At 43.9% G+C, this 12,370-nt stretch overlaps 1 protein-coding gene across 2 annotated transcripts in view; it reads right to left on the bottom strand.

The window, feature by feature from the left end:
* Positions 1 to 960: 960 nt before the first annotated feature.
* KIF4A (kinesin family member 4A) overlaps positions 961 to 12,370 on the bottom strand; it is a 131,950-nt gene continuing 120,540 nt past the window's right edge. For both annotated transcript variants that reach the window (XM_015127630.3, XM_077988029.1), the window contains exons 29-31: positions 3,796 to 3,912; positions 2,004 to 2,126; positions 961 to 1,725 (exon numbers count right to left, since the gene is read on the bottom strand). In XM_015127630.3, coding sequence (XP_014983116.1) covers positions 1,522 to 1,725; positions 2,004 to 2,126; positions 3,796 to 3,912 — 444 coding nt within the window. In that variant the 3' untranslated portion in view covers positions 961 to 1,521. The remainder of the gene's footprint in view (positions 1,726 to 2,003; positions 2,127 to 3,795; positions 3,913 to 12,370) is intronic.

Raw genomic sequence — 12,370 nt, 5'->3', positions numbered from 1 at the left:
GCATTAAAATGCAAAGAGAAGCAGGGCTGCTTGCTGGCAGGAGGCCAGGGAGGACCAGCAGGTCACCTAGTCCATTGCAGGCTTCATTCTAGGCAGACTGTTGCTCAATTTCTTTTGCTTGGGCTCTGGTGGATTCTAGAGGAGTCTTGGCTTTTGAGTTTTTGGGGATGGTTTGGGAGCTTTTTTTGGAAGAAGGGTTTTGGAATTCAGAATGCATAGATATGAAGCGCAGGGCTTGTGAGCACCTCAGAAGACAAGGCCAGTCAGCAGCCTGTGTATGGTATTCCAGGGCTGGCCCCCTTTTAGCTTTAAGCAGAGATGGAGAACCTGATACATTGTAAGGCATAAGCATCTTTCAAAGGAGAATGCAAGGAGCCAGTGCCGTTCTGTCCTGGGACTGGACAGCAGTATGGTGCAATGCCCCTCCTGCACTAAGAAATCAGGCTGCAGGGCATTAGAAGTGGCCGCTGCTGGCACTCTAGAGAGTTGGCTAGAGTGAAGCTTGGATGGTAGCTCTGCATTCGGGCCCTAGCTCACTAACTTTGTGACTCTGGGTAAGTTACTTAACTTCTTTGTACCCCAGTTTCCTCAAATGCAAAATAAGGACATCTATCTATGTTGACCTTTTTGTGTGTGTGTGTGAAGAACAAATAAAATTGTGGCAAGAACATGGAGATGGTTAGTAAACGTGGTTTCTTCCTCCCAAATCTGGAAGCCAGGCAGGTTCTACAGTGGAGGTCAGGCCACTGGCCTTGCTAACGTGATTCTGATTTCTTAGGGTAGCAGAGCAACATAAAGACATGTCACACTCCACACTACCTTCTGGGAAAGAGGGCGGCTACAATAAGTCAGGGAGGCTCAGGTACTTGTAATGAATCCCCTTAATAGCTTCCTCAGGGGCTCAGGAACACAGGTTGAAATTTTATTTCTCCCTCTAGCACAGAAGGATCTTCCCGAACAGTAGATGGGCTAAGGTTTATTTACTTACTTAACATTTAAAAATAATTCATTTACTTCAACAACATGGAAGACAATCGAGAGTACTATTGAAACACAATTCAGAGAGGGTCAGGACAGTACAGATCACAACCCCATTCCTGAGGTGGAATGAAAGATCTAAACCAGGCCTCCGTCCTAGGCCAGGCTCCTCCGTTAAGCAGAGACAACCAAAAGATAAGAAAGCCTTGGCCTCATCCCCGTCATGAGATAGCCTGAACTGCTCACAAATAAGAAATAACTTGATGATTTTGAGGACTGGTTCCTGATGAGTCATTAGGAAAGTCAGTTGGTTCTCTCTTCAGTAGGTGGTTTGGCACCCTTCTGGAGAACAGCGAGTAGTAGTCTGGAGCTGGAGGCTGAGGGCCAACATCCAACAAAGGTTACCTTCTTTTCAGTAACACTTTTTTCCTTTTTTCAACAGCAAGAAACCTGAAATCCAGAGAAGTCATTTAAAAACCCCTTCTGGCTGCAACCTGAAAGATCTCCCAAGCCAGACTGAGGGTAGAGATGATGACTCCAACTTCAGTGGGCCTCTTCTTCGATAGGGGAGCAGCCAGAGAAGAAGCTGGTGTTGCTGGCCAGAGCTCGTTTCTTTTTCTTCCCTGGAGCCTTATTTTCTTGGTATTCTGTTGCTACATGTTTCAACTCTGGGAGGTCAAAAAGGGAGGGAGCTGGGGGAGTCTTCTTTGACGGCACCTGCTCCACGTCGCACATCTCTTTCAGGATCTAGGAGGGACAGAGACAGGTATGAATAGGCTTTAGAAAGGGGCAGAAGCTCAGCCCAGCCGAGCTGCTATAGATGCTCGACATACTCCCAGTAGTATGAGGTATTCTTTAAGATCATTCCATGGAAAAAACCAGACTCTAGTCTATGTGCGACCCCTAGTTCCCAGCAAACTGATTACACCTTTACTTCACCTGCCTCTCTTCTACTGGTCCGTCATAGATAACGCAGAGAAGGATGCTAATCCAGTTTTCCAATGCCTGCCTTTTAGCCCACCTACCTTGCTATTGGGGGTGGCACAGACGGGATTAAAGAAGCTTAATCCTGGGGTCACCTCCGTAGGATCCTCCAATTTGAAGGAGCCTTCAGAATCCTGGGTCCGTTCAACAGTGCCCAAACTATCCTGAAAATCAAGCAGACAGGCATATTATAAATTTGGCTGCAAATCAGTCTGCTCCCATTCAACCAAAGAGGTAACAGTTCTAAGTGCCTGATTAGTCAGCTGAAGCAAGTCTTAGGGAGGCCCTGCTTGGGGAGGTCACAGTGTTTGACATACTCTATCCCTGAAGGAATGGAGCAATGCTTGTAGGTAGCCTCTGAAGGCAAAGACTAGGTAGTGGCATGGGACATCTCACAAGGCCAGGTTTAAAGCAAAGAAAACCTTGGTCATTTGTTTGACTAAACTCCCCCTCTCTACAATTTGCGATATCCCTTTTAGCATCTATACTGGGTGTTGCCTGTATTAGTATTCCTTTCAGTTAACGAAACTGATTCTGAGAGAGACAGATAGAGATGGGAGGAGGGAGGGAGGGGCCATGCCCCTCTGCCTGGAGGCCCTTTCACGGAGCTACTACATGACTCTTGAACCCAAATTGAAAAACCACAGGAATAGAGGATCCTCAAGGTCTCTGCTACTTCTACAGTTCTTAGCCTGACTTCTGGCTTGCCTATGTATATTACAAGTTTTTTTTTTTTTTTTTTTTTTGAGATGGAGTCTCACTCTGTTGCCCAGGCTGGAGTGCAGTGGCGCGATCTCAGCTCACTGCAAGCTCCACCTCCCAGGTTCATGCCATTCTCCTGCCTCAGCCTCCTGAGTAGCTGGGACTACAGGCGCCTGCCACCACGCCCGGCTAATTTTTTTCTATTTTCAGTAGAGATGGGGTTTCACCGTGTTAGCCAGGATGGTCTCGATCTCCTGACCTCGTGATCTGCCTGCCTCGGCCTCCCAAAGTGCTGGGATTACAGGCGTGAGCCACTGCACCCGGCCAGAGGTCTTTTTAATAGAAGATGCAGGCTGAAACTTTTCACATGTGGATGTTCAAGAAATGCATGATGAATCATCATCAGACCGTGCTTGCTAGAATTATTGTATATCACATAGAGAGCTGTAGTAATGCATTTTTGCTATTGCACAGGTAGGTGTAAGGCAGGTATAGGGATCTGACCTGCTTGGTGCTGCTCTTCCCAGGGCACATTTGGTTTTCCTGAGTTTGCTATTCCTGGGAACAATATTAAGAGGACATTTAGATTAACTTGGTTTACAACAGTGACTATTAGAAAGGCCTGGTTCCTGTGGGTCTTTTCCTAGAGCCATGGAATAGCTAGCTGGTTGCCATGGAGAGAGTCTAAGTAACGAATGTCTCAAGATGTCAGAAGGATTAACTTCCTGGAAGCTGCTACCTCAGCACGTGGGTCTTACAGTTCCAGTTAAACCTCTGGACTAGTTTCTAGTTTGATCTTACATGTCTATATGCCTGTGAATGCCTGCTCTCTTGTCCTTGTCGTCTCAAAAACAGTACTGAAACTTTACAGCCAAGCCTGGGGGTAGGGAGCTCTATACCTGGGAATCTCCTGGGAAGCACTGTGGTTTCTGAAAGGGGTATGTGAACAGGCGAGCAGCAAGGAAAAAGGATTGAGAAGTGAACTGTCTCTTTTCCTGGGTTCAGAGGGAAGGAGAAGGGTAGGAAGAGCTGTGCAGGAGACTCCAGGTTTCAGGACGGAAGACAGAAAAAGAGGGTGGAAACTAGTGGGAGGTCTGAAGGGATGGGGAGAGGAAACAGCACTGATCCTACCTTGCCTTGCTGGCGGTTCCGACACTTTGTGGGGTCACAGCAACAGTCCACACCACAGTCTGACTTTTGCTTCCTGCACCCACACTGCTTGTTTCCACACCAGCCCTTGCAGGAACACTGCAAAACAGGTTTGCAGAAAGACACATTACTGAAAGGGTTAGAAGACTAGTTTAAAATGACTTCCCTTCATTTGCAAGCTTTTCTAGAAAAAAATGGAAAGTACTATTATCTACCAACCTTCAATCTCCTTAGTCCTCTCTTCTTTGGTGAAACAATAATCACCAAGAACTGTCACAGGTTTAAAGAGAACAAGTCTTGCAAGACAAATCCATTTTCTTTTCTTTTCTCTCTTTTTTTTTTTTTTTGAGATGGAGTCTTATTATGTCACCCAGGCTGGAGTGCAGTGGCACGATCTCTGCTCACTGCAACCTCCACCTCCCAGGTTCAAGTAATTCTCCTGCCTCAGCCTCCTGAGTAGCTGGGATTACAGGTGCACGCCACCATGCCTGGCTAATTTTTAAATTTTATTTATTTTTTTGAGACGGAGCCTTGCTCTGTTGCCCAGGCTGGAGTGCAATGGTACGATCTTGGCTCACTGCAGCCTCCGCCTCCTGAGTTTAAGCAATTCTCCTGCCTCAGCTTCCCGAGTAGCTGGGATTACAGGTGCCTGCCACCACGCCTGGCTAATTTTTGTATTTTTAGTAGAAACAGGGTTTCACCATGCTGGCCAGGCTGGTCCCGAACTCCCGACCTCAGGTGATCCACCTGCCTCGGTCTGTCAAAGTGCTGGGATTACAGGCATGAGCCACCATGCCTGGCCACCTGGCTAATTTTTGTATTTTTAGTAGAGATGGGGTTTCACCACGTTGCCCAGGCTGGTCTCAAACTCCTGACCTCAGGTGATCAGCCCGCCTCGACCTCCCAAATTGCTGGGATTACAGGTGTGAGCCACCGCGCCTGGCTGAAAAATCCATTTTCTTTTGGACAGAATACTTGAAGGACGGATCAGAGGGATAGCATAATGCAAGGCAACTGACAAAGACTCTTGTGACAACTTTATGGGCAAAGTGAAGAACTGTGAGCTGGATGGTAGTATAGTTAAGTACATTTAAAAACTGAGTGTAGTTGCTCAGTATTTTTAGAATTACCAAACTGTACTTTCATCCAGCTCACATTTCTGCATTTTGTCCAGTGTTAGTCTGGGCTTTGTCCTTACCACATTTTGATAAATCACTGATGATATGAAATAAAATCATTTACATTTGATAGCACTTTACAGTTTTCAGAGTACTTTCATGTACATAAATACAAAATCTCATTTGAATCTCATAACTAGTCTATAAGGTAGGCATATTTATCAGCTCTAACAATGACAGAAAGCTGGAAGGATGAGTAATATGTAAGATAAAAGAATCACAATTCAAAAATATTTTGACAAGCTGGACTTAAGGTGTGAAAGTAGAAAGAAAGAAAGTTTGTAAGTTTGGTATTTAGGTTCCCCTCAACTCAGTCATAGAAATACAATATGGAGAGTGATCTAGCTTAAAAGTAGACCGTGCAGTGGCTCATGCCAGTAATCCCAGCACTTTGGGAGATCAAGGCGGGTGGATCGCTTGAGCTCAGGAGTTTGAGACTAGCCTGGGCAACATGGTGAAACCCTGTCTCCACCAAAAATACAAAAAATTAGCCGGACATGGTGGCAACCTCGGGAGGCTGAGGTGGGAGGATCACTGGAGCCTGGGAGGTGGAGGCTGCAGTGAGCTGAGATCACGCCACTGCACTCCAGCCTGGGTGACAGAGTGAGACCTCATCTCAAAAAAAAAAAAAAAGACTGTGTAGAAAAGGGCCTAGGGATTTGAGGTGTAAGCAAGCTCTGTGAGTCAACAGCTTGAAATGGCTGTCCCAAAGCAAATGCAGTCAGGTAGAAATCTGGAGTTCAGAAAAGATGGGGAGTAATTATTTCACTGTACCCCGGCTCAGTAGGATCCCATTTGAAATAATGCATCCTGGCTGGGCACGGTGGCTCATGCCTGTAATCCCAGCACTTTGGGAGGCCGAGGCGGGTGGATCATCTGAGGTCAGGAGTTCAAGAACAGCCTGACCAACAAGGTGAAACCCCATCTCTACTAAAAATACAAAATTAGCCGGGCGTTGTAGCGCATGCCTTTAATCCCAGCTACTCAGGAGGCTGGAGGCAGGAGAATCGCTTGAACATGGGAGGCAGAGGTTGCAATGAGCCGAGATTGCGCCATTGCACTCCAGCCTGGGTGATGGAGTGAAACACCGTCTCAAAAAAAAAAAAAAAAAAAAAAAAAGAAAAAGAAAGAAAGAAATAATGCATCCTATTTCAGGGCACCATAATTTTGTTCATGCGTACAAAAGCATAGACAATAGCAATAAAAAACCTCACTCATGCCCCCACTAACCCCCCTTAACAGTAAAATGCAGATATAACCGAGGTCTCCTATGTACTCCTTCCTGATCCCATTTGCGTCCTCCCTTTCCAGGGATAAACAGTCTACTGAATTAGGTATTTAACATTCCTATCACATTAGTTTTTTTTGTTTGTTTTGTTTTGTTTTTTTTTGGAGACAGGGTCTTGCTCTGTCACCCAGGCTGGAGTGCGGTGGCGCAATCATAGCTCACTGCAGCCCCAACCTTTTGGACTTAGTGATCCTCCTTCCTCAGCCTCCAGAGTATTTGGGACCACAAGCACATGCCACCACGCCTGGCTAATTTTTTGTTTTTGATTTTGTAGAGACAGGGTCTTGCCATGTTGCCCAGGCTGGTCTTGAACTCCTGGCCTCAAGCAATCCTCTTGCCTCAGCCTCCCGAAGTGCTGAGATTACAGGTGTGAGCAACAGCACCTGGCCACACATATGAGTTTTTGTAAAAAAACAAAAATAAACAAGAAATTGTCTTACACATTTTTAAACTTTGTATAAATGACATCTTACATGTTGATACATATAGCTCAATTCCGTTCATTTTCACTCTATGAACTTGCCACAATTTACCCATTCTCCTGATAGTGCCATTTTCCACTCTTATAAACAAAGCTGCAGTAGTGATGGCTAACATTAATGTGTGCCAGGCACTGTTATAAGGGCTTTCCGTTTATTAAACCAGTTTAATTGATAAGCATGTTTTCTTGTATGCACATTCAGGAATTCAGTGTGTATGTTTTATAAAGAGGATGTTAAACAAAAAAGAGGTGAGTGATCAGAATTACAGGAAACAATGCTATAAGAAAAATCATAGAAGAAAGTGGGATAGTTTGGCTTTGAAAAGATAGAGGTGGCCAAGCTCACAGGATGAAGGAACAGAGTGAGAAGAGACCTCAGCAACCATCTAACGACTGGTTTGATGTACGAAGCTCCTCTTAACATCCCTGGTCTAATTATCTGAAGCTCTATTTATCCTGAGGTAATAATAGTTTCTATATAACTTCTAGTCATAGAACCCAATTCTGCCATCTAAAATGACATGGAATGAGTTTAACCCCACTTCTATAGAATAACTGTTAAAACCTGAACATAATTTCTACTCCCCAGTCCCCTTCTGTCCAAATCCTCTCAAAGTTAAATGTACCTAGTTCCTTCAATGATTCACCACATGACATGGTTCTCATGTATCCTCACCACCTTGACTATACACCAATTTGTCAAAGTTCTTCAATTGTGAGATCTAGAAATGAGCACAACTTTCGAAATGTGGTGTGGACTATGATAAACACCTCCCTTGTTACGGACCCAGTAGTCCTGTTAATGAGGCCTAAAATCATTGCTTTTTTTTTCCTGTCACATCTTTGTGGATTCATACTGAGCTTATAGTCAAATTCAGGCCCTTAAATTTTTTTCATATGAGAACCATCACCTTTGCTCTGTAGTTGCTCTGTAGAAACCACAATAACATCTTTTTTCTGATTAGCAAAATAATATATATCACTTTACAAAACTTGAAAACCAAAACACTTGACTTTTAATAGTTGTGTATAATATTTCCTCATGGGGATAATGTCAATTTATTTAACCAGTCCCCTAATGTTAAATATTAAGATTGTTTTGAAAGAAATTGTTCACTATTATCAATCATGTTTTAGTAAATATCCTTGTATAGAAATATAATCTAAACTGTACTACGACTGACAAGGCCCTCCATCATCCGGCCCTTGACTACCCATCCCCTGACTGTAGCTTATGCTCAATACATTCTAGCCACACTGGCCTTTTTAGTTGTTCCTCAAGATACTAAGCTCATTCTTGCCCCGAGGTCTTGCATTTTCTGTTCCCCTTTCCTGAAATGTTCTTCTGATGCTTTTCCTGACTTGCTCTTCACTGTTTAGGCCTCAGCTTAGATATTTCCTTCTCAGAGAGAGCTCCGCAAGCACTCTTCTTTAAACAAAAATTTTTTTTAATGAGGTGGGGTCTCGCTGTTACCCAGCCTGGTCTTTGTAACTCCTGACCTCAAGAAATCCTCCCAAAGTGTTGGGATTACAGGCATCTGCCACCATGCCCAGCCTCCCGAAACACTCTTTTTTTAGTAGAGATGGGGTTTTGCCGTGTTGGCCAGGCTGGTCTTGAACTCCTGACTTCAAGTGATCCGCCCACCTCAGCCTCCCAAAATGCTGGGAATACAGGCGTGAGCCACCACACCTGGCCCCAAGCACTCTTCTAAAGTGCTCTTTTCCCATCCCACATTCTCTATGACTTCACTATTTTCTTTTCCACTCATCACTATCTAAAATTATCTTATTTTTCTGGTTACTGTGTGTCTCTCCCCACAAGAATACCAGTTTCATGAGGGCAAAGAATCTCACCTGTCTTGTTTCATGTCTTCTCAGCAGCTAGAAACAGTGCCTGGCACATAGGTGCCCAGAAAAAAATTTGTTGAACGAATAAATATATTTACATACCAATGTCTATTTCCTTAGTATAAATTCCTATAAATTACTGGGTCAAAGGATAGAAACATTTTAAAGGCTATTGATACATATTTTCAAGTTGCTTTCCTGAAAAGTATACCAATTTATATTCCTAATAGCAATACAGAAATGCCCTTCTTTTTTTTTTTTTTTTTTCAGACAGGGTCTCACTCTGTCACCCAGGCTGGAGTGCAGTGGCATGATCAGAGCTCACTATAGCCTCAACCTCCAGGGCTCAAGTGATCCTGTGGCCTCAGTCCCCACTGAGTAGCTGGGACTACAGGTGTGTGTCACCACGCCAGGCTAATCTTTTGTATTTCTAGCAGAGACAGGGTTTTGCCATGTTGCCCAGGCTGGTCTCAAATTACTAGGCTTAAGTAATCTGCCCACCTCAGCCTCCCAAAGTATTGGGATTACAGGTGTGCGCCATGGTGCCCAGCCAGAAGTCCCCTTCTTAGTCACCCTTGCCAATGCTAGACATTATAATAACAAAAAATCTTTGCTGCTTTAAGACAGGATGAAAGATGGAGTTCTATGACATGTCCTGGTGATACTTCCCCAGGATGACAGTGATCCACTGATTGCTACAGCCTGGGTAAGGTCCTTTGGCCATTTACAAATTCATCTAAATGCTCCAAAAAGGCTGTTACCTCGTCCATGTTTCTCTATTTTATCCAAGGGATAATATCATGAGAGCAGTATCTGAAGGGCTGTCATAAAGAATGATTAGGCTCTTATATAGCCAAGACCCATTGGGATGATGTATAGGACAGCACATTTCAGCTAAACAAGAAGGAACTTTCTAACAATTAGTGGAGTCCAATGGGTTGTCCTGTAAGACTGTGAGCTTCCCCCTATTAGAAGTCTTCAAGCAAGAAGAGGTTAGATAAACACCTGGTAGTGGTATTATAGCACAGTCATGACATACATGACAGATGTAGTTGCATGAATGCCACGTACATGAGCTGTAACTTCATCCTATTCTCTCTCACACCAGGAAGCAGATTAGAATGTCAAAGACAGAATGTGACCCTATCACAGGCATAACTACAAATGTATTTACTACATGTATACAGGGTGGTGTGTGTGTGTGTGTGCATGTGTGTGTGTGTATATCACAACTGCTGGCAACCCACCAGCATGTTCCAGCACCATAGTTGAGAAGTAATAGGGGGACTCTTTTTTTTTTCTTTTTCTTTTGTAGAGATGGGATCTAGCTGTGTTGCCAAGGTTGGTCTTGAACTCCTGGCATCAAGCAATCCTCCCACCTTGGCCTCTCAAAGTGCTGGGATGACAGGCATGAGCAACCACACCCGGCCAAGGGATTCTTTGTAGAGAGTGGAAAGCAGAGCTGAAAGACCTCTGTTCTCAACTTAAGCCAGTTGTTTTCAACTCTAGCTGCACATAAGAAATCTCTGGGCAGCTTTTCAAAAAGGCCATGTCCTACCTCAGACTAATTACATCAGAATATCTGGGGGTGGGGTCCCAGGCTCCATGTTTAAAAGCTCCCTTGGGGGTTCCAATGTGTGGCTAGACTTGAGAACTACTGCTTTAGAGTCCATAATTCCTCTAGCACTAAGCTCAGTGTTACACTGTACCTCATACTTCAGAAGGATAAGATCTGGTCAAAAAAAAAAAAAAAAAAAAAAAAAAAACCAGGATTGGTAAGTGATGCTGTGGCAAAAACAAAAAACAAAGAATACCAGACTAGGAATTTGGAGACTCAGGCTCTAGTCTTATATTTAATGCTTGGCATGACCTTGGACAAGTCACTTCATCCAAGTTAATCTCCATTCTTTTTTTTTTTTAATTTTTAAATTTAGAGATGGGGGTCTCACTCGGTCATTGAGGCTGGAGTGCAGTGGCACAATCATAGTTCACTGCAGCCTTGAACTCTGCGCTTAAGTGATCCTCCCACCTTGGTTTCCCAAAGTATTGGGATTACAGGTATGAACCACTGTGCCCAGGCCATTCCTTCATCAGTAAGGTAGAGGCAAGAATACCTGCTCCCTCTTTTCTGCCAAATGTGACAAATGAGAATATTTGTAAAATGCTTATAGTGCTTTAACAACGATATCTGCATGATATTGTATCCTTCACAAGGTGCTTTTGCATATATTCCTCCTAACTTCTCAGATAACATATAACACCATATAAAAGCATTGTTATGGCCAGGTGTGGTGACTCATGCCTGTAATCCCAGCACTTTGGGAGGCTGAGGCGGGTGGATTACAAGGTCAGGAGATCGAAACCATCCTGGTTAACATGGTGAAACCCTGTCTCTACTAAAAATACAAAAAATTAGCCGGGCGTGGTGGCAGGTGCCTGTAGTCCCAGCTATTCGGGAGGCTGAGGCAGGAGAATGGCGTGAGCCCGGGAGGTGGAGCTTGCAGTCAGCCGAGATCGCGCCACTGCATTCCAGCCTGGGGGACACAGCGAGATTCCATCTCAAAAAAAAAAAAAAGGCATTGTTATTAAAACCCATTTATACAACTTTGACTGTTACTTTGACTCAGGATATTAGTCCTAGAAGGAACCTTATTCATAATCTATTCTAGACCAGGGGGTCCACAACCCCTAGGCTGGGGACCAGTACTGGTCAGTGGCCTGTTAGGAACTGAGCCACACAGCCGGAGGTGAGCTGCAGGTGAACAAGTATTACAGCCTGGGCTCCGCTTCCTGTCAGATCAGTGGCAGCATTAGATTCTCATAGGAATAAGAATCCTATTGTGAACTGCGCATGTTGCGCACTCCTTATGAGACTCTAACTAATGACCGATATCTGAGATGGAACAGTTTTATCCCCAAACCACCCCCACGACCAGTCTGTGGAAAAACTATCTTCCATGAAACCCTGGTACCAAAAAGGTTGGGGACCGCTGTTCTAGACCCTGCATTGCATAGATAAGGAATCTGAGGCCCAGGGAGACTGACTTACTCAAGGTTACTCAATGAACCCGTGGCAAACTCAAGACCCATGTCTATCTGGCTTCTAGGTTACTACTTTTTCTATGATAGCACATGACTTACCCCCCAGCATCTCCTTAGTACCTATAGGAAATGTGGCTGAGTAAGGAAGCCATTAACTCTGGACAAGTCATCATTTTGGTGCCTGCTTCAGTCTCCTTTTCAGTAATCTAGTGATAGTCCCAGCCAGCTTCAGCTGGGTTGAAGCAGTAATAATAAAGGTCCTCTGTGAAACATCAAGGTCTACAGGTAATACGTCTGCAAGCAGTCTGATCAAAGAGCAGTCATAGCATCCATGTACTTTCAGATTGCCAAAAGGTAACTTTAGAGAAACTAGATTTTATGCTAACTTGCTCCCTTTAAAGTCCAGTTATATTCACTTTCCAAATTATAAAATCAGGAGAAAAGCCTAGAAAAGAATAATTCCTCATTGTTTTAGACATAGGATTTATCACTAATAGCAAATATTATTTACTTGCAATATTTGCTATATACTTCTATGTTGCCCTTTTAAGCTTAGAGCAACAGTGCTATAATAAATATATGAAGCTTTCCGTGAGGACAAGTATACCTGTATTCACCTCACATTTGGAAATTCCTTTCCAGAGCTTTAGGCCCTCTACCATTTTTCTTTTTTTTTTTTTTTTTTTTTTTTGAGACAGTCTTTCTCTGTCTCCCAGGCTG

Source organism: Macaca mulatta, chromosome X (assembly GCF_049350105.2).
Source record: "Macaca mulatta isolate MMU2019108-1 chromosome X, T2T-MMU8v2.0, whole genome shotgun sequence".
In the NCBI taxonomy this organism is placed as follows: domain Eukaryota; kingdom Metazoa; phylum Chordata; class Mammalia; order Primates; family Cercopithecidae; genus Macaca; species Macaca mulatta.
This window is presented reverse-complemented; position numbering and strand designations above follow the sequence as displayed.